Here is a 22,787-nt window from a genome sequence, read left to right as displayed (position 1 = left end):
CTAAAATTAAAATTTGCACATAATAATTAAGCATTTTTTCCTATGTTTAGAGCTACCTGAAAAGGACCATCCAGGGCATATGGCACATAGAAAATAGTGACAAAGAAATTGTTCCATAAAACATTTTATAGTCATGGCTTCAACATATTAAATATTTGCTCATACAGTGGTCCTCGTCTCATTCTATTGACTAGGTATCCAACTCTCCCTGAAAAAGAAAAAATCAGACCTCACTGTATCTGAACCTCTGTGTACCATATGTCTGCACAGCTCATTACACTGAAAAAAAAAAAACACAATTTAATAAATAGTTAGTGTCACTCTGACAACATAAAAAAATATAGCAACGATGTAGAGTGCCCAGAAACACAAAATGTTGACTTATCCCTCTGTCTGTCTCTCTCTTTCTCACACTCTTATTCTGTAAAGGAAAAAGTAAAAATGCAAGCTTTGAGCTCCTAGTGTCGATTAAGCTGAAGCCAATAGTCTTCCTTCATAATAAAAATGCAACAAGTAAGCAGTGGCATGTTCATAAGCCTTTCATATCCATTTAGACACTAGGCTTTTAAAAGGGGGAAGACAGAACAATAAATATTTACCATTAACAAAAAGCCTTTTTAGCATTGGGATTATCTGACAAGTATTTGCAGAAATTAAGTTAAAAAGTGCACAACGTAGTCATTAACCTAAATTTGATTAATAAGCTCTCACATGCTTATACATAAATTTTACCCGTTTTTTTCTAAAAAAAAAAAAAAAAAAAATGAAATACTTATAATAATATGCACTATACAAACATGTGTTGCATCCCAGAAGACCAGAAAAAAGGCAGAGTGTGTTTACAGTTTTATCTTAAACCAACTTAAGCTTCTTTGAACACAGGCATTTTGTACAAGGACAATTGCACTTTTACAAATAGAAAAGGAAAAAAAAAAAAAACATCATAAAAAATCTGGAATCCTATTACCATAACAATTACAATCTGTTTTTAAACAATTTCAATTTTTAGATTTGGGGCAACAGGGGAAAAAGGATGGTAGAGATATTGTTGAGATGTTGAGATCGTGGGCAGAATGATGCTGTAGATGTTTGTGTGTATCGTCCTCCACAAGTGCATATTTCCCTTCTTAATAAGAAAAGCTGTGAGAATTGACAGTAGAGAAAGACTGATGGTATTCTTGGATTGTAGTTGCCCAATAATTCTGAGAACCCGGCAGTTTTACCACATGTCGTCAGTCGATGCAGAATCCTTTATGGTAAAAAAATAAAATTAAAAAAAAAAAAAAAAAAGATTTAACTCATTTAAAGTCAGACATATCTAAAACACAGAAAAAAAATGCTGATCATCAAGAATGCACAATATTTCATGAAAATCATAATAATCTTATGATTAATAATTATTATTATCTCTCTCTCTACATATATATACATATATATTTTATATATACATATATATATATATATATATACACACACACACACACACACAGTGCATCTGGAAAGTATTCACAGCACATCACTTTTTCCCCATTTTGTTATGTTACAGCCTTATTCCAAAATGGATTAAATTCATTTTTTTCCCTCAGAATTCTACACACAACACCCCATAATGACAACGTGAAAAAAGTTTGAGATTTTTGCAAATTTACTAAAAATAAAAAAAACTGAGAAATCACATGTACATAAGTATTCACAGCCTTTTCTCAATACCTTTGGCAGCAATCACACACACACACACACACACACACACACACACACACACAGGTTGCATTTATACAGTTATAGAACACTAGAAGTGAATGGAAGTTTACAGTGTTGTGCCCTATTCACCTTTGAGTTCCTGGGTGGGAATGACATCACACCACATTCTAGTAAAACCTTTGCTGTGCTAGCTCTTTTAGAATAAATACCTTTTGATAACACCATGTTATGTGGTATTTTACACATTCAAACACCATAGCAACATATGTACAGATAGAAGTTGGACAGTACTGTGTGTAATTTAATGAAGACACAAACAAACAGTGCTAATAACCAGTATAATACTATAGTTTTCACAAACATTTCTGGTGTGCGTCATCATTTTGGATTGAAATCAATCTCAAGTCAGACGAACTTGGACTTGACAGACCAGACCCAAGTTTCTGAATAGGCAATCCAACTTGTGGAGGCTTTCCAGTTCAAAAGGAATGCAGAACAAGCATGTTGCACCACATCACAGGCTATGTTTGATAGGCTCATGCTGTTGAGTGATTTTTCAGTGTGGCATGAACAAAACAAATATCCAAGGTCATAAGTGGTGCAGTGGTAGCCCTTCTGCTTTTCAGTAAGGAGATTGTGGGTTTGCTTCCCAGGTCCTCCCTGCATGGAGAGTGCTTTGAGTAGTGAGAAAACTGCTATATAAACATAAAGAATTATTATTAAGTTTGTTTTAGTAGGAGAAAAATAGGAATTAAAAAGTGAGAGGTTTTCGCTCACACACACTCACTTCATGTGTTTGTGGGCTATCATTTCTACAAGAAAGTGGCAGCGGGTATCTTTGCACTATAGTGCTAAATTTTATCTTGTGCAGGACAAAATAGTTCATTATTTTCTCTCTTGATTAACTACACAAAGGTGAGTGAACTATTATGTAAAAGTTATATATATGAGAACATAACTAGAAAGAGATACAAACAACAGTAAAACTACACTCGAAAAAGCATAGATAAACTGTCTTTGGCTTATGGTAATTTGTGAATTAAAAGTAATCCAGAGACAAAAAACCCAACAGATATGCAAGTAGAGTCAGAGAACTACAGACCTCAGAAACAGCTTCAGAGTTTAACCATAAAAAACCTGTTATAAAAAGTCAAGAGAATTACAACATTTACAGTCATTCCCTTACTCAAATTAATTTGGAAGACTAAAAGGCATACCTAAGAGGACATGAAGATAGGGAAAAAAGTAAAAATTAAAAACTATCCTTCAATGAATGCATTATAACAGATATAAAGATGTCAAGTCAGCTACAGAAAAGTGATTACTAAAACAGAAAAAAACATTTTATTTGAATCCCATAGAACTTCATGAATGTTATAGCAACTGTATCAGTATTTACATGGACTATGCTGAAATTAGGAAATACTGGTGTTTCCTTGAGCCAAGGACACATTACACATCTTCTAATAGGAAGGGATGTCAAACTTGACAACTTAAGTTTCTGATCTTGTCACCCAAAGATACCAAATTATGCAATTAGAAACTGCTGGAAAAGTCATACTGCCCAAATATCTAACAGCTTTGAGCAGTTTCACATTATTAAATTGTAATGAGCTTACCCCTGTTTCTGACAGCCAATAGCGTGCTGCCCGTTGGAGCCGTAGCCCATGCAATGGGCTTACAAATATAGTGACTTCATTAATTTTTGCATTTTCACACATACATGTCATGATAGAATGGGGTAAAATGCAAAACATCAGACAGACAAGCTGATCTTTTATTTGCATGGTCCAAAACACCCACATTCCTTATTCCTCATAGCTGTATTCTATGCATTATAATCTTGGGTGAGCATACATTGTCAGCTCTCAACTACACAGAGCCCACCCCTACAACTTAATACTTAAGAGTTGAGGCAGTATGCAGACTATTTGGACTTATACACTTGATATGTCAGATAACACAATTGGCAGTCACAGCAGTGTGTCACGAACATTTTGATCACCTTAGTGTGGGTCAATTCTCTTTACTGGACTAGAATACCGTTAGTCCCGATTGCATCTTTTTTTACACTTTTTGCAATTTTAATACAAAATTGAAGGGAAAAAGAAGAGAAATATCAATGTTGATTTTTCTTTTGAAATATGAGATAGGACACAGTTGCAGAACAAAACACTGTATGTACAACTTTAATCTAGAAAATATCAGAGCACCACAATGAGTACATTCAAAAGTGCCCAATACTCTGAAACTGTATGTTATAAAACGTCAAAATCATTGTTTGCAGATTTACCAAGTGTGAGTAGTTCGACTAAAACACATTGCAAAGACAATACAAAGAAAAATGGTAAAAATGGGAAAGTGTTATAGTAAGAGCCCCATCTTGTGGTACATTAATATAGTGTGCAGTAGTGTTATTTTTATAAAGTACTGACAGTACTGGCTGCAATTTTATAAATGTATTCTGCAAAAATCAATTTAACTAAATTTACAGGAATTAAAATGGGTCCTCCTACAAAACATTACTGAAGTAAATATGCACAATTCTTTAAAAAAAAAAACTACAGAGGGTGCATGAGACTATACAGCAATCTATACATTAAAGTTGCTTAAACTATTCCAGTGTTGTAGGGTCAATCTCAGCTGTATTCAGTACAAACTGGACACCTTTGCATAGCAGGACATGCCCATGCATACATCTACATTCACTCATAAAACATTCATTTATAGTCATCAATTAATCCAACTTGTGTGCCATTGGGAGGAGAATGTAGTGCTTGATTATTCTTGATTATTAGTCTTATATCCATTAGATTGAGTAATGAATGTGACTTGTTACATTTCACAGTACATGGAGCACATTGCATTACTTTACAAAATGGATTTCTTTTTAACTGTGAAATGAAAAAATATCACTGCCAAAATAAAATGCTTGAAATGAATATGTCAATTTTCCACAGTAAAGAATACGTCACATCAATACAAACCAAACAGAGAAATGCGTCAAACCTCACTTGAAAGACCAACAGCACGATTTACTGAAAAGGGTTTAAGCAGGGGAGTTTCAACTTAAAAAGACCATTTCTCATAAACCTCAAAACAATGAAAACCTCTCTTTTTTATTTTAACTAAGCAGACAAAGCTGAGAAAAGCCTGATGTGCTGCATTCTGACGCAATCAGAAACACTGATAAGTCTGTCGCACAGACTTTCTCTATGTTGAGCATGTTAACGTTTTTGAATTTGCTTTACAACAGGTAACATTTATTTCTTTTATCTAAAGAAATCTAAAGAGTCTGATGACTGACATGAGGCTATGTGGATTTTGCAGTCTTGGTCTCTGTCTCTCTCTCTCACACACACACACACACACACAAATTACTAACGTAAAAAACACAGAAAAATATTGTGATTAAAGGTATGTTATGTTTCTCAGAATCTAAAGCATTGTAGAACTTTTAATATGCCAAACTAGAATAAAAATTATTTTTATCAAATAATTGATAGTGGGGATTCCTTTACTTGAAGGCTACAAGCCAGGACTATTTTTATACAATCTATGTTTACATTGCTTATTTGTTCATGGCATTTCTGGGGGGTCTGGAAAAAAAAAACTGCACAATACAAAGTTCATTTCATTTTGCTGTTTATGAATGCCAATAATACTTTATTTCAATAATGTAAAGCTGTTACGGCAAGTCAACATAGTCAATGCATTGCAATTTTACCATCTTTCAAGAGATCAACATGGCAGCACCTAGTTCATCTGCAGGTCCTTCATGCAAATGACTGCAGACTTCTAAAGTATGAGAGTATTTTAAGCTAAAGCCAAATAATACTGTGTTCTGTACACTCTGTAAATGTGAAATAGTGTATCACAGCAGCATAACTGCTATGCCGGAGCATCTATGACAGAAGTATTCCAGAGTTTTCTATGAAGATGCCACCAAGACAGCCCTGTAAGTTCTAATTACTTTCGTTAGTTCTGATTGGTAAATCACTGCATTGTACAGTCACTTATTTTCCTGAGCGCAGGACTTCATAAAGAACCTGTCACCCTGGCAACAATGCAGTAGTAGAGGCTAACGCTGAGTAACAAGACTTTTTTTCACCCCCGGAGGAAGCTTATAAATAGTTAAAAAAAAAAAGATATGATCTAAAAGTACAGTGTGACAGAAATAGCATATAATAAGTAGGACAATATTGTTAGCTAGTGATTATCTCCCAAGGTTTATGATGCGTTATGTGAGTCGCACTTTATATCAGGTTTTTTTTTTTTGCCCAGGTTTTTATTATATAATCTGAACTGTTACTTGAATTAATATGCTATATTCACGTGTTACTTAAACTGATTTTTGCACTAATGTTGGACTGCTAAATAGATTATATGTTTGTGTGTTATTGAAAACTAATTTATACCAACTCTACTGTTACTTGATCTTGTGTTTTTGCACTTATGTTGTACTGCAAAGCAGGTCTGATCTGCAATATCAGATTCAAACTGCACTACTTTTGTTATCAGATGTTTATTCACGAACGGATATCATTTTGATTTGGAAAGATTTAGAGTTTCCATTCCTTGTTTTGTACTTCACTACACAATACATGTTGATATCATATCATTGATATCATAATGATTAAGTTTTTCACATTTCCTTTTTTGTATTTGTTAGATTTTAAACAGAGTAATCCAAAATTATTATTGTTGACCAACAGGTTTGTTGTATGATCTGCCACTTTATTCCATTAAAAGAACTCAGAACCACAGCATGGCTTGCTACATGTCAGATTTACTTCCTGCATCTATATTCCATGTATACATAGAATCCCATAATATGTAGTAAATCCCATTAGCCTTAAATTTAAAGTAACAGATGTCTCTGTAGATGCTACAAGTTATTACATTAGTTGACAAATTAAAAAAATAATGGCTAGACTAATCGCTTATAAAAATAGTTGGTAGGTGTAGTCCTAAAATAATGGGTAACTACTTGAAAGAAATACCACCATTTATGGTTGCTACTACAATTATTATTTCAAAATTGTATACATTTTACAAAACTATTTTATATGAATAATGGAGGCACATTTAATAAAAAGCTACTGTTAACCTACAGTTTTATTTATTTACTTTTAGTGTTACTAATTATTTATACATTAACACGAGTAAGTTGAATGGAATTTCTGTTTTTCAGAGGTATAAAATGAGCATCAAGTACCATGAAATTTCACTGGTATCGGTATTTGCTATAAAAGCTTAGCACATGGCATTCCAAATCTGTATAGTGTTTTTTTTTTGCTGATTACAGGAGTAATAATAAATTAATTATAAATAGTACCAAGGTTTTTCTTTTCACATGGCTAACAAAGATTGATATTAATTAAAGTACATCAGAGAGATATTACTTTAGTCTAACTAGCAGCGGTTTTAAATCGCTTGAGCAATGAGTCTCATGGTAATCGCTAACTAATATTAACAGCTAGATTCTGTGGTTTATCCTTCATGAGGCACCACATAGAAAAATGATTTTTACACCTTCTGCAAGATCCTTAAATATTTTAATGGTACTGGACAGGTTGCATTTGATTTTTTTTTTTTTGAGTAGTTCTATTCTGGTCTGCCAGAATCAGTGGCTCAACCTAAAGTTAAGAATGTTTTCATTCAAAATTAATTAACTATTATTATGTACATATTGTGTGTTACTTCATTTTTATTAGTTGTATTTGTAGTGGCAACAAATTCTGCCAGTTACTAAAAACAGTCACTATACATATCAGCAAAACCAGCTAACCATTTTTGACAGGTTTTCTAGTACAGGGTCTCTAAAGTCTCAATTTTCAATTCTAGCACCGAACTAGAATGACATCTCTTTTTAACAGATCAGTAATAACTTATTTGCATCAACTGTAGCAGCAGGTTTCTGGCAAACGTTTGACTAAAACATAAAAGTAGCTACTGGTCAAAAATGATAATGTTGTAATGCAAATGTGCTTCATAAAATTATTACCACCATCTGTACAACTATTAACATTAAAAACTTAAAGGTGAAATGTTTACCAAACCATTAGGAGTACTAAACAGGATTTTTATACATTTGTTAAAGCCATAATATTTATAATTTCCATCGATATCCCAAACACAAGAGCATCTGAGGTTAATTGGCACCTCTAAAGCGAATGCCTATGAATAAGTTCTGGTCCAAAATGTACTGGTATGCCATTCAAGTTTGGCTTCTGCATGCTGTTTAGTGTTGCTGGAATAGCTCCTAGCAAACCGTTTTCATGTTACAAAATAAAATGGAATTCAAAAATGAATGCATGGGGATTATGTGTTAATTTAGTACTAAAGTATAAGTACAAGTCAAACCAAGACAAGCCAAATATCTAAAACCAGTTTAAAATTACTTTAAATTAGACAGTTGTTAAAACATTTTTTGTGCATGTTAACAATACTTACAGTGTCATCGCTTCTGTAAGGATTCAGTCTGTTATAAACTGCTTCAATGACACTTCGTCTAAAACAAAAAGATAAAATGCTTTAAGGAAGAGAAAAAATACTTTTAAATGTTTTTTCATATCTGCATAATTACTGATTTTCTAGTGAATAAAACACTTAAAAATTGATGTTCTTTCAGAAAGGAGACATTAGCTATAAGGAACTTACTGCTGTTACATGCAACCTCCTTTATGAATTAAACCACAAATCAAAGAATAAAAATGTTTTAAAGTAACACTACAATTTTTAGATCACTGATAAAAGTGCACTACGCCAGACAGTTGTTATCCAAAGTTACAAAACTGAAGCTATTACTATAAATGTTTCCAATACTTTGGCGTTTGGTGAGTCACAAAGAAGATAGATGAATTGTACAAATTACAATTTTTGACCAAAAAGAAAAAAAAAACATTTTAATATACACACACACATCATATGTCTATATTAACAATCTAATTTTCAACAACAAAGTAAAGGCACAGACAAGAAAGAAACAGCATTAAGTGATTTAGTAGTGTACTGCAGATTAGCTCATTTTGTGTCACATGCATAAACTTATCCTGTGCAGCTATTCTGCTAACAGTGCCAGAAAGACACATTGTATCATATTTACATAACACTCACTTGCTTGCCAGTTCCCCCCCAGGTGGGAGATTGGGGATGCTCTCCGTTGCTAAAGTACGCATCACGTAGACTAAGTCTGGCCCTCCTTCGTCACACTGCTTCTTAATAATCTCTGGGAATTAGAAGGACTTCTTGGTAAGTGTGCTATCAGCACAATCATTTCCATATCAGAATGTTAATAAGCAGATACTCTCACACATTCACACGGCAGAAATAAGGTCAGCTATAAAATATGCAAATAGGTTCTTGACTGAAGAACTACCAAAACAAGATTAAGAAAAATAAGACTGCTATGGAAAAGTGTTTGTCATTCTATTAATGCAAGTCTTAAAGGATAACTTAATATTTGAAATTACCTCAAATCTCAAAAGTGCTGTGCTGTTACAAAAATAAAATGTCTTCGGAAATTTTAATATAGTGTCAGTGTTAGACATAACACAGGCATGCATATAATGTTAAGCAAGCATTTGCAATTTATTTATTTTTTGCTATTTGGATCATCTATGTATGAACTATTATGTTTCAATAACTTAAGAATAGGAATTTGATTATTTAAAACTAGCTGTTCTTTGAATAAAGAAGCCAAAGATCTCAGTCTCAGTTTAGTAAATAACTTTATTAGAATCATCGTTAACATCTAAATAACAACAATACAGGTATTGTCTACATACTTCTACTACTAATTCTACTGTACAAAAATAAAAAGATTCTACTTGTAGCTAACTCCCATATATAAATACTAACCTAGAAACATAAAAACTAGAATACATTTACCATTTCATAGACACATTCTAGATCTAATACAAACATATTGGACCCACAAAAACAAGTAGAGGAATGTTAACCCCCCACCCCCTTCACTGGCTCAAGTTACTTTGAGGGAATACTGTATGAACTCCATTTTATTAAATTATAATATAACTTTACTAAATGTTTGAGTTATGTAGATGTTTAATAGCAATGCAAGTAGTTACAGTCTACAACTTTTTGTGTGTGCAGGCCTTGCAGTACTTGAAAGTGATTTTATTTGGCATATGTAATAATCTGAGTTTCACGTAAACATCGTTTTATTATTTTTAATGGATAACTTAATCTCAGCTTAATGCCAGTGAAGAGGTTTGTTAATTTATAAACTAAACTTAAACACATTTACCACTGAAACAACAGTATAAATCAGCAGGTAACTTTATTAACAGTTAAGTACCATGAAATATATTGCACTTTCAAAAGAGATGTATAAAGGTTAAACAATTAAACAAAAAGACAAACTGCTGTTAATGCTGGCAAAACAATATAAACATGTCTAACCGACACAGTTTAATCTTCAAACATATTTTCTTAATCTGTATCTGAAATACTATAGCCCACATCATTAAGGACCCCAAAAAACAGCTATAAAATTACCTGCTGGGACACATACCTGTTAGGATTAAAGAACCTTGCATTACTTACTGATTATGCATTTAAAAATAAAAAATAAACGAACTTTGATAAAACTGACCACTTTTGACAAATTCAAGGATCTAAAAAAGGGGAGTATGCTTTATTCTTAAAGCTTTGCTTCTCATCCTTTTCGGTCTTTGGATTAAAAGCTAAATACGATTTAAATTTTTCGCACTAAAAAAGGTAAAAGTTTGATAACCTCTCACACACATCTCAGAGATCATATTCACACACTCACCTAGAATACCTCAAAGACGCAAACAATTGTATTTACACAAACTGAAAATGATTTTAAAAATAATGAAATCTGTAAAACTCTAAACAAGATGTTACTGTACAGTCCTAGAAATATATTGTTTAAATCGAGTGCAATAGATTCAAATGTCAAGAGATCAGGAGATAAACTGCAAGCATACACATTGAAAGGAAAGGTAACAACCCCAATGTGGAACTTACAGAGCAGTAAAAAAGTTTTAAAGTGCTTAACCCTGCAAATTTTAACTCTTGATTATCATGGTACAATTATATGAACTCTAAAAACGGACGCCTGCAAAACATTTAAGCAAACTTACGGTATCTAATGTGCAGTGTACCTGTAATGAACTAGAAAGTATTGTCTTTCTTTTATTCCCCCCAAATTTTAATGTACACTTGATCTACTGGGGGGAAAAAAAAAAACTCTTGCTAGCAACTATCATAATTGACCATGCTGACAAAAATTTATTTTTGTAATATAAAAAAGCTAATGTTTGAAACACTAAACTGAATTAAGATTTAAACTGTTTCGTGACACAGAATTAATATGTGCTGTTGAGGTGGCTGGCACATTTCTACATATATGAAATCTATATATGCTATTCGTGATTAAGTAACAAATGCTGAATACCACTTGAAAAGTCTAATACTAACAATTATTTAGAAAAGATCTGCCATAATGACATTGATTTCCTGCTTGTTTAAGGTACTCAAAAAAAAATCTACCTTTACAGATTAAAATATAGACCATCTGAATGGATTTTATTGGCAATTTTAGCTGCCTAATAACAAGTATATACTTAAAGCAGTATATATTTAGTTTAATTTAGCTATTTATTAGCCTTTTTAGATCCTCCACCTTCTACTCTGTTCTCCAGGTACTTATCCAACTCTGCCTCTCTCTTCACAGCTTCGGGTGTAACTTTTGGTGCACCTGGAAAGCAAATCAGCACAACACTCATATTGTCTCGGCTGCCCTGTAGGAAATAAGGGGACAAAATTAAACAATTAAAAGAGGTTTTGACTACGCACCTTACTCACTTCATCTTTACACACAAAATTACCCACTGTCAAAAAATACTAAGTGAATTATGTTTAAAGTAAAAAAAAAACACACACACACACAAAGAAAATTAACCAGTAAAAATATACTTCTACAGGGATTTTAACTATTCCAGGAAGTTCTGCAAAATGATGATGTGGAGGAGAAAGAAAATATTACATGTTTTGTAACTCATAAGAACAGATTCTGACCAAGAAGTATTGATCTTTATTTAAAAACAATAAAAAAGTAGTACATATACATACATATTCTGACCATTTTTTTCAAACTTAAATATTTGATGACTGTAAACAGAATCAGAACAGCTTATATAACCTGAAAAATCTCACCTTATATAAGCAGGTATCAACAATCTCATTGCAAACTTTCTCAAGGTCATCTGTAACTTCAAGTCTGGATCTTACAAAGTCACATAGCTCATCATTGGCCATAACATCCCAAATTCCATCACACGCCAGAATTATAAACTGATCTTCAGCTTCAGATCTTTCAATTTCAAAGACTTCTGGTTCAGGTGAAACAAGCTGCTCTGTTGGCCCTTTCCCATGTACACATTTGTAATCAAAATCCCCCAGGGCTCTAGACACTGCCAGTGAACCATTTACACGCTGAATCATTACTGAACCACCTGCATTTTGGATGCGTTCCTTCTCAAGTGGGTTACTAGGTTTATGATCTTGAGTAAAGAAGTAGACCTTCCCATTTCGGCTAAGCAAACCTCTGGAGTCCCCACAGTTAATAAAGTAGATATGTTGAGGAGATATCATGACTCCCACAGCTGTCGAACCACTTCTGTCTACTCCATGCTTTTTTTCAGAGATAGCTCTCATGTGCTCATCTATCTGCAGAAAGCCAGTTCGGATTCCACACTTTACATTTTCTACTGAAGGTTCTGGACTGGCCCCCTTAAAATCTGGATTGTTTGTGATGTGTTCTAGCAAATGCTCACAGCAGTATCTGGCAACTTGAGACCCAGCATGCCCATCATACACTGCAAAAAAAGACCAAGGGTCAAGGCCATTCGGCAGACCAATCACCGCTGTGTGGGCATCTTCCATCTCCACTCTCCAGCCCTGCATGCTGCTAAGGCCATAACTTAGGTCATTCCCCTCACCATGAGCATTATATTTTTCCATCTTTGGTTTGTCCAAAAATGCTCCCATTTTTCTGACTTGGTCTACAAAATAATAAATAATAAGACAGTCAGTGTTTCCATACTATTTAGAAAAAATAACATGTTTAAAATTGCTAACACATGTTAGTCTGTAAAATCAGTATATTTAAAACTAACTGCTTTTGGCCCATATACTCAAATAATGAGCTCAGCACGAATAAATTCCATTAATTAAATCTTTTTGATTCACGCTAGAACCAAAATCAACCTGAGGCCGGGAACCGAAAAAAAACCAAAAACAATTAAATTAGCCACATGAACAATTGAAGCACATCACTTAAGATTATTTAGTTAAAAATCTACATGTGACCATCAGATCTAAATTCACACATTTCATTGTTATTTTCAAAAATTGATTAGATATAACTGGTAAGCATATTTGTAGTACATAGTGTTTCAAGAGAAATCTGCATTTAAATATTGCACTTTTATGTGACAATGTATACACTACCTTATGAAAATATTACAGTACTTAAAGTAACACAAGTATAAAAGAAAGAAAAAGAAGTTTTTATAGTAGCTAGAAAAAAACAGCATTCAATTTATTAACAAAGATCTCTGTCCTCCTACAATAAGTAGACAATACTCAAAGAAAGACAGTAAAAATCACATTAAAAAAACTCAAGTGGTTCTACAGTTGTTAAAAAATTACCTTTATATAATATACTGCTATAATCTTCCAGATTTTAGGTTTTGTTTACAAAAACACACACGTGGTTTGTACACTGAAATACAAACCATCCAGTCACATACAGGGTGTCTCAAAAAATTATACACACAATTATTATAAATACAATACTTATTAAGACAACGCTGCAACTGGTGCCATTTATTAGAATTTGCTGCAGGAATTCATCATGCTATGCGTTTTAGAGGAGTTTGGGGATGAGAAACAGTTTTATTTCCAGCAAGACAAAGCACCTCTCCACTACCATCATGATGTGAGGGCCTATCTTGATGAAAATCTTCCAAACAAATGTACTGGACAAAGAGGTACCAGACCTCATGACAATGGACATTTTTTTTTTTTTTAGTTTTAATGGGGGCATGTCAAAGATAAGGTTTATCTCACAAAACCGCAACAATCGATAAATTGAAAACAATCAATGAAAGAGAATGCACCCAAACATTAAATGAAAAGAATTGTCATGTTTACAGGTCCACTGGTCCGTGTTATCAGCAGTGCCTGACCAGAGCAGCCAGTAGTTTGAACACTTAAGATAACTGGTTTTACATTTGTCTTCTTTAATTTGAATTATAAAACTTAAGATATATCTTAAATCTTTACTTATAATTATTCAAAGTGTGTATACACTTTTTGGGACACCTGGTATAATAAATAATTATATATATATTTTTTTGCATTACTAATTCAACTGACAGTCATGAGTCAAATTCTATACTTACTACATTGCAACCGACTCTCAACAGGATGCCATTTACACTGAGAGTCACATTTTCTATAATAGTAATATTTCATTCATTCATTCAGTGCCTGAATTTTCTATACTAAATTCAGAGTCGTGGATAGCTGGAATTGTTCCTGAAGCAATTAAACCTAGAGCTGGCTCAAGTTCAATTCCAGCCACACTTTATACCAGGCATGTCAAACTCACTACCATTGGTGTGCCGCTTCGACTGCCATACGTGTGTCAATGGGCCGCACTGTAACAAATACTATTATACAAAGTTACTGTAGCTTTCTTTCCAATACTGAAAACTTTAAAAAATATAACACTTGAAGTTTAAAGAAAAGCAATTTATTTCCATACACTCTCCGTACAACAGTGTACAATTAGAGTCTTAGCTAGGTCCTTATATTATTTTATTATATTCATAGCTTATATAGGAGTCTTACAGTGTGAGATTTATTTCTTTTCTCCCAACACTTGGCATTTCTTGTTAGTAACCAGTTTGTCAATATCAGGCTTGAAATGTTGTGCAGCTGCAACTTTTATGAGGCATGAAAGGTGCTTGACAGTAAGTCTTGAGTGATGTGGGGTTTTGGTAGCTTTCATTAACGGAAATAATTGCTCACAAAGGTAAGTGCTTCCAAACATAGTACGTACTCTCGATGCCAACTTACGGATCTGCACATACAAGGGTGGCAGGTAAGCATACAAGCCTGGCACACCAACTTCGTTGTATTTTGCCTTCAGAATAGAATCTGACTGCAGTTCAGTCAATTCCATTTGGATATTCTCTGGCGCATGCTCAAAGTTGCAAGAGAACAGCGCAAAGTCCTGTTTGTGTGAACTGAAATCACGAAAACGCTCACTGAATTCATTGCTCAGTAATTCAAGTTGGAAAACAAATCCTCCAAAAATCCAATTTTACTTTACTTTAAGTTTACTTCAAAGTTTATATTGTAAAAAAGCTGATATGCAAAAAGCCACCTGACCTACACTAATTTTACAAACTCAAAATCACAAAAATATGTTAATAAACAACTCACCAACTTCTCACGTCCACTTCAGATCTTCAGCTGTAGTCTGCACTAACTGTTCGTTACAATACTAGCACAAAATTCCATAAAACTAGAGCAAAAAATGTGAAAATATGCGGGCTATTACTACTTGTGATGGTCAGTTCTGCCCAGTGGCCAGTCTCAGCAGCCCAGCCAGTAGTGTAGCCTAGCAGGGGCGGCTCTAGGCAGCCCTAGGCAGAGAAAGAATCGGTGGCCCCTTCGCCCGCCAATGTCAATATGGTATCTTATGCAAGGCAGATGGCCACATCCGTTGCAGAGACTGCATAGCCACCTCATGCTCATGACACGCTTCTATACGCGCGTGTCCGTAACTTGAAAACCAAGTGGCGGCCCGTGATATTCTAATTACGGCAGAATGTTATAATACTACATATAGCTTACTGCTCCGACTCAAGCGACATTAGTAAATACAGCGTACTAATTAACAAGAAACACAATGGTTTTTCGGCCACATTGCCGTCAGCTATGTCGTTATTTTCTCTTTCTGTTTTATATTCAATATATATTGGAGTGACGACTCTGTGCAGGTGCAGTTTGCACATGCCTAAGGCCGCCCCTGCTGCAGCCTAGCACTTCAGTTGTGACATTGCGGCTCATTAACTTTGGTCAAGGCTCGTGGCTATACTAGCAGATGACGTTTCCGGTACCGTAATGCCATGGGAAAATGAACTTTTGTCAGAAGGCAGAAGTAAGAAAAGTCAATAAGTAACGCCAAAGATGCAGAACGATTCAATCACAAACGATAGTAATCATTTTGTACAAGTTCAGTGCTAACTAGGATCTGTCATGCGGACCGCACAGATTTCTGTTGCGGGCCGCGTGTTTGACATGCCTGCTTTATACAACAGTCATTTAAAGTTGCCAATTGAAGTACTGTATTAGTCTTAGGCATATGATAACAAAACAACTGACTATTTGGAAAAAACAAAACACACAAACATAAGGAGAACTTAAAAACTTCACACGTACAACAGGCTGGCCAACAGCAATTCTTATCATGCAGAACAATACCAAAGCATTTCTGACACCGTACTGCAAATAACTCAACATGTAACAAAGGAATAAACATAGTGAAAAGTCCAAAATGTAATTTAATGGGTACCCTGAATAACATCATCAACAACTAGACAAGTGCAAGCAACTTAAGACAGCCTCTTATAAGAAATTTCAATATACAAGAAACCTGTAAGAACAGGCAATTTAAACAATAATCAACGAAATATTACATTTTCAATCATATTTCTGAATGCCATTAACTTTAAAAAAAAATTAAACTGATCACAAATAAAATAATTTAACTGGCAAATAATACGTGTTCAGTGACAAAAGCAGATTTGTTTTTCACATCATTAATCTCTTCTATTTTGCCTGACTTAAAAACAAACATTGCTTAAGTTTAACTTCTTTTTAGTTTTCCGTGTCTTTAGAGAAAAGATTAATTTCTCTCTCCTTTTAATATAATTATTTCACTTGCTTATAGCTTTTTGGTAATTACAACGATTTGAGACATCTTTTTTACTGTAATTAGTCTGTTATTTATAAAGCATTTTTAGCTACACATGTATGAAAATGTATAATTCTAAACAAATGTTGGTGTGAGAAAAGTTTATACTGCTTGGAATCCACATAAAATCCTTGTTTATCTTTTAAATATGTTTAATATATGTGAAATTTTAAAGCAATCTTTAAACCATGCAACAGCTGGTAATGTTTTTTTTTTTATTTGCTAAATAACTGTAGATTTATGAATTTTTTTATTCTATGTTTTGTAAACCAATCCATTAATCACATTAGATATATCAAGTGGTCATTATTTAGCATTTTAAGTCACAACTGCGCTGCTCAGAAACCTTTATATGGTAGAAGGAATACTCTATAATGTACAGTATATATACATTTAATAATACATTCACTGCTGTGAATTTACTTTTATGGACAAAACAAATGATTCAATATTAGCACAATACTCTAAAATTATTTATTTCAGATTTTTTTAATCTTGTGTACACAGCACAAATACATTACCATTTCTCTGAAAGCAGTGCTTGAAGTGGAACCTCATAATTCCTTTACTTTTACACAACTGGGCAGCGGACTCCCAATGGAGGTCAGTGCTTATGTTTTTTAATATACGATACAGAAGAGAGCAGAATCCCCATGAATCATTATCAACTGCTGCTGGTACCAGCCCACTTCAAGCACAGTCTGCAAGACCGAACCAGCACCACCAGTAGCCAGTTTCCTTTTCCGATGGCTGAATCTCACTTGCATAGGTTATGTAAACCACACAACCCCACCCTGGATAACGGAATATGGATGGCAAATGAAAAATATCATAACTTTACTGATAAGTTGCATTAACCTGGAGATCTATCGTCCACCATATAAGTTGACATGACATCAAGCACATGAGCGGTTTCAGGGGACCCTTTAAAACTGACAAACTAGCCCAAGTTTCAAAAATAGAATTCCAATATATGTGGCCACAGAGACAGTAACAATTTTATGGATAGTAAGCTACATAAAAGAGCACAGTAAAGAGTAAGAAACCATGGGCACCAGAGTCATCTGAGAGCACTGCAGTTGCACATACCTGCACACTTCCCATGCAAAGTTTGGGTGTGACACACAGACTATTTACATCGACAATGTGCCCAGCCAATCAGCGATGGATGATATCATCAACCATTTGTTCAGCCCACAGTCAAGTGACACTGGGTATCCAAGCCAACAATTAAGAATAGACAATCTAACTAGAGTTGTCACAATAGCAGAATTTATGTAATCAATTCTAATACCAGTGAAAATTCACAATGCTCAAAACAATAGTAAAAACAAATATCTCTTTCACCGACCTACAAGAAAGACATAGCAGCACTCGAAGCTGTGCAGAGGAGGCCACCAAGTGCATCCCAGGATTTATGGACATGTCATACTCTGACAGACTCAAGAGAATTAAACTTGTTTAGTCTTGTACAGAGGAGACTGCATGGAGACCAATTCCAGGTATTTAAAATCCTAAAAGGCATTCTTTCAGCTTAAGTGTAAATGATGTACTCAATGACATCAGTGGAAAATAAGGGGGAGTGCATTTAAAACTGAAGCTAGGAAGCATTTTTTTTTCCTGGAAGAGCTGGGACTGCAGAACAAACTACCAAGACATGTAATTGAAGCAGAAACCTTGACAATCATTATAAAGAATCTGGATGAGATAATGGGACAGCTTAGCAATTAGCTAAAGAAATGGACTAGATGGCCTGAATGGCCGAATTTGTTTTTGTTATATTCTTTGTTCAAACATATGGTTGTGCAATTTCTTGCCACATTTCAGTCCTACATGCGCAACTCGGTATGTTTGTGATGATTAGAAAATGGATGGATGTTCAAACAGACATCTGTAGACGACCAATCATGGAATCAAGGCAAAGCTTCCACTTTTACTGGGACTGTGAAGGACATAGTATTAAAAAGCTACAAATTAATCAAAAACAACTCACATCTCCATAATGGGATAAAAGGGGGAAATAGTGAAAAGCCTGTGTTTGTCTGTTTTACATTTTTTTGTGTTTCAATAAGTATGATTTAGGCAACCATATGCTGAAATTCTCCTATCTCAAACATGTGACCCTTATGGATTTTCTTTTTGAGATAATTTAATGTAGTGCAGTAGCACTGTGAGCCATGTACATGTAGTTTTTACTCACACTTTTATCATGTAATATTGTGCCTTCTGAAGTAATATGTCCACTTACAGTCACTCATCAGAGTGGTACAGACTTTCACTCAGTACTACAAATACTGAAAGGAAAAAAAAAGCTAGTTCTATTACATGTTTGCCATTTTTGTACTGACTTGATAACAATGCATTGGTTCTTAAGATACCCCTATTGCTAACATATTACTATTTTGCTACAAACTTCACATACTGTTTCTGCCATGACCATGTTGAAAAACAATGGGAGCAAAAAGAATATGATAAAAAAATAAAAACTTCTACAAAAGCAAAAACTGCCTATTGCTAATAAAAATTAAAAAATGTTTCTTCCTTTAGCTTAATATGGTAGCTATACAAGTACCAGGGCATTGGTCATCAATACATGACATACAGGCTGCATGTGACACCCTAATTCCTTTGTTACAGTCCCCTGTTAATTTATGTATGCGTGAATGCCTTAAAAAACAAACTTCAAAATATCATCTACTGACCCAATTATTGTGCATGGTAAATTTCTGAGAAACTGACTTAAAATTACCATTCTAACAAGATAAACAAAACACTAATGGTTTCATATAGCCATGTGATAAATTTATTTGTTTAATCCAATACATGTGCAATGTGTTTAGTGAAGATTTGACTCCAGTTTTTCTAGCAAATCTAGCTCATTTAATATCATAAGAAACCCATGAAATGATCATGTGTAGTTAAAAATTGAGGAAAAAACACAAAGCTTTTCAGCAAATGTGTAACATTACAGGAGGAAACCTGAATCTTATCGATGAAGGGGAACATAAGTGCATCTTCATTATTACCCACCACAAAATATGTCTACACTGTTGAGAATCTCGTTCCATTTTCAGTTCATGCAGTTTGACCTTGCATTAAACAAGACATCCAAACCATTAAAAAGATTTCACGCTGTTAACAAAAAAAAACAAAAAAAAAGAGCTTAAGAGGAGTTAAATAGCCAAAGAAAATACTTTGAAGGTTTCCACAAAAATGCTTCATTAGAGCTACTAAAACCTTGCTAAACATTCAGATACTCTACTTTCAAATGAACAATCTTTCACTGGTGGTTTGTCTGCTAAGAGAATATTTGCTAACCACTGCTCAAGTTCTAATTCTACAGGTTTCAGAGGATAATACAGAAATAAAGAATGCTACTAACGAAATTCAGTTGGCACAGTTATTAGGTGATGTTTTTTTCTAAAACTCACATCAGATTTGCATTGAGTAACTGGGTTTCCTGAACTTCATAGAAGTCTAAAAACACTACTGACATCACTCAAGTTGTTGTCTTTGTACATTTTACCAAATCTTTTACTGTCAAAGAGTAAATATTGACACTGATTTCACTATTAGACACAACTAAAGGAATAAACTGCTTTAGTGCTGTAAAACAGTTCTTAAAAGAGGTTAACGTGCTACTATCAAAGTTATATTGTGTCAAAACAAATGGTACACCAGCTATAACTGTTAATGCATTCAGGACTGCTAAGGTTTATGAGGAAAGATCAGGATTTTGGTTATTTTAATACAACATTCATGAAGAGGTTTTATAAGGAGCTACAACTTAATTCAGAGAGGAGTGTTTTCATAATATTACTTAATTGTATTTGTGGAAGAGCACTACATCATCATCAGTTCCTTGATTTTCACTATGATCCAGAGGCAGAGCATGCCGATCTTATACGAGATAATGATTTCAGGTAGCTTAGCAAATTGAAGTTTCTGAGACATTTTTCACGCTGCAGAGAATTTCTTTTCTGACAAAAAACAATAGTTTGATAAAATTATCAAGTTTGGTGTGGTTGCTGGACATGGCCTTTTTAACTGCCATAAAAGATAATCTCAACCAAATAATTTTGAATTATGGAGATCCAATTTCAAAACTGAATTCACTGTTATAATTTCTTTTCAATGATCAGAGGCAAAGTTTCATCATTTTTTGATCTCACTTACTGTTGCTAACAACCTTTTTTAAACAAATATTTTATTGTAAAAACAGAGAAAAAAAGAATACTACAGACAATATCTTGAACCAGTTAAGAATGTGCACAACAAAGTATGTGCCACAGCACACTACATGCTAAGCTATATGTAGACCCAGCTGTCTCATTAGTAATTTTTGCTGTTGGCAAGGCCAAAATAAACTGAAAATAAAATTAAGTGTATACGTAAGTTAATGTCTAATGTCTGTTGTAAAGATAAAGCAGTTAGTGCTGTGAAACCTACATCTATATTTAAATATCTATATAGAGAGAGATATGTATATACCCATCTCTCTCTCGCTAGTAGTCTGAATCACAATCTGATTGTGTATATATATATGCATACATACATACATACATATATACATATACATATATATATATACACACATACATATATATATATATATATATATACACACACATACATACATATATATATATATACACACACATACATACATACATATATATATATATATACACACACATACATACATATATATATATATATACACATACATATATATATATATATATATATATATATATATATATATACACATATATATATACTAGCAAAATACCCAACTGTGTAAGTACTGCATTCAAATTTTTATTAAGAAGAAAATTAAACCTTTTAAACTGAGGGAAAATATGCCAATAATTATTTGTTAAGGATCTCTTTGTATACCATGTTGTCAGTTCGGCCCTCCGGTTGTAACATGACCAAGCTGTGCGCTGAGCTTACTCTTGAGCATGTAACTTACAGTTGGCCATGTGAACAGTAATCTTGTCTCAAATGTCACAGCTTGGATTGCTGCTGTCATAATCGGTTTGAGTTTCATGGTTTGTTTCAATTACGACAGTATTTGCAGGATTTGTTGTGTTGAAGTGACATTTGGCATCTGTCAAGCGTTGTAAGCACACAACCGGTTTCATTGATAAAATCACATCCAGCTTTTGAGAGTTTAAACATTCATAAACATCAAAGTGTCCACTACTGAAATCGTCACCTGTGAATCTAAGATGTTTAAGAGGCATTGGCGGTTGTCGAAAGGTGTAAACTATTTGGCCATTTGGTACACTTGAAAGCGACAACCGAACAATTCAGTGGCAGCCATCAACTCACATGCAGAACCATAGGTGAAGGGCTTAAGCATTTCACTCTTATAGTGCTCCTGTGTAGTATAATTATCTCCTGTACCGTAATCAGTCCACACCTTGAACCTGTCCCAGTCATTCAATACATAAGACAGAATCTTCCTCCGGATATCAAGAGTGAGCCTGATATGGCCGTGCAATATGTAACAAAGAGAATGGAAAAGGTAGGTGGTATCTCCGGCATGGAAACCACTCGGTAAGTGACAGTTCTCTGATCAATAGTGATCATCTCGATAGACATGTTAATGGGGGTGGAATGATAAAGGAAATGGGTACCTGAGCAATGTAAAGTAATTGTAAAATACCTATACAATACCTATAATTGTAATAAACAAACAATAAAACAGCGGAGAAGCCGTGGATTAAACAAATTTGGGCTGTAGTTATCAGTAGGGAGACGTGAATACCGTGGCGAAGCAAGGAAGGGAATGTAGAGACCGGAGCGGCGGACAGTCTTATATAGGCAGGCAGCCAGCCAACAACGTGGGAGGCGTTGGGATGGGGGACACAACGCCACCTCACGCGTGACCGAGGTGCAGGCTATGGACGTATATATGTACGTAAGTAGGATTCAGTTAGCGTTGGGAACCCGTGTACCAAATTTCTTGAAGATGGGCCCATAAGTAACAAAGACTGTTGAAAAGTTCAATATGGCGGCCGACAGTGGCATC

The 22,787-nt window shown here is 34.2% G+C and overlaps 1 protein-coding gene across 1 annotated transcript in view; it reads right to left on the bottom strand.

The window, feature by feature from the left end:
• Window positions 1-288: 288 nt before the first annotated feature.
• The window catches only part of ppm1aa (protein phosphatase, Mg2+/Mn2+ dependent, 1Aa), a 32,713-nt gene continuing 10,214 nt past the window's right edge, over window positions 289-22,787 (bottom strand). Inside the window, exons 2-6 of the mRNA XM_039741581.1 lie at window positions 11,911-12,758; window positions 11,378-11,495; window positions 8,821-8,932; window positions 8,158-8,215; window positions 289-1,249 (exon numbers count right to left, since the gene is read on the bottom strand). Of these exons, the coding sequence (XP_039597515.1) occupies window positions 1,220-1,249; window positions 8,158-8,215; window positions 8,821-8,932; window positions 11,378-11,495; window positions 11,911-12,744 (1,152 nt within the window). The 5' untranslated portion in view covers window positions 12,745-12,758 and the 3' untranslated portion in view covers window positions 289-1,219. The remainder of the gene's footprint in view (window positions 1,250-8,157; window positions 8,216-8,820; window positions 8,933-11,377; window positions 11,496-11,910; window positions 12,759-22,787) is intronic.

This window comes from Polypterus senegalus, chromosome 18 (assembly GCF_016835505.1).
Source record: "Polypterus senegalus isolate Bchr_013 chromosome 18, ASM1683550v1, whole genome shotgun sequence".
NCBI classification, from domain to species: domain Eukaryota; kingdom Metazoa; phylum Chordata; class Cladistia; order Polypteriformes; family Polypteridae; genus Polypterus; species Polypterus senegalus.
The sequence above is the reverse complement of the archived record's forward strand: the minus strand, read 5'-3'. Positions and strand labels throughout refer to the sequence as shown.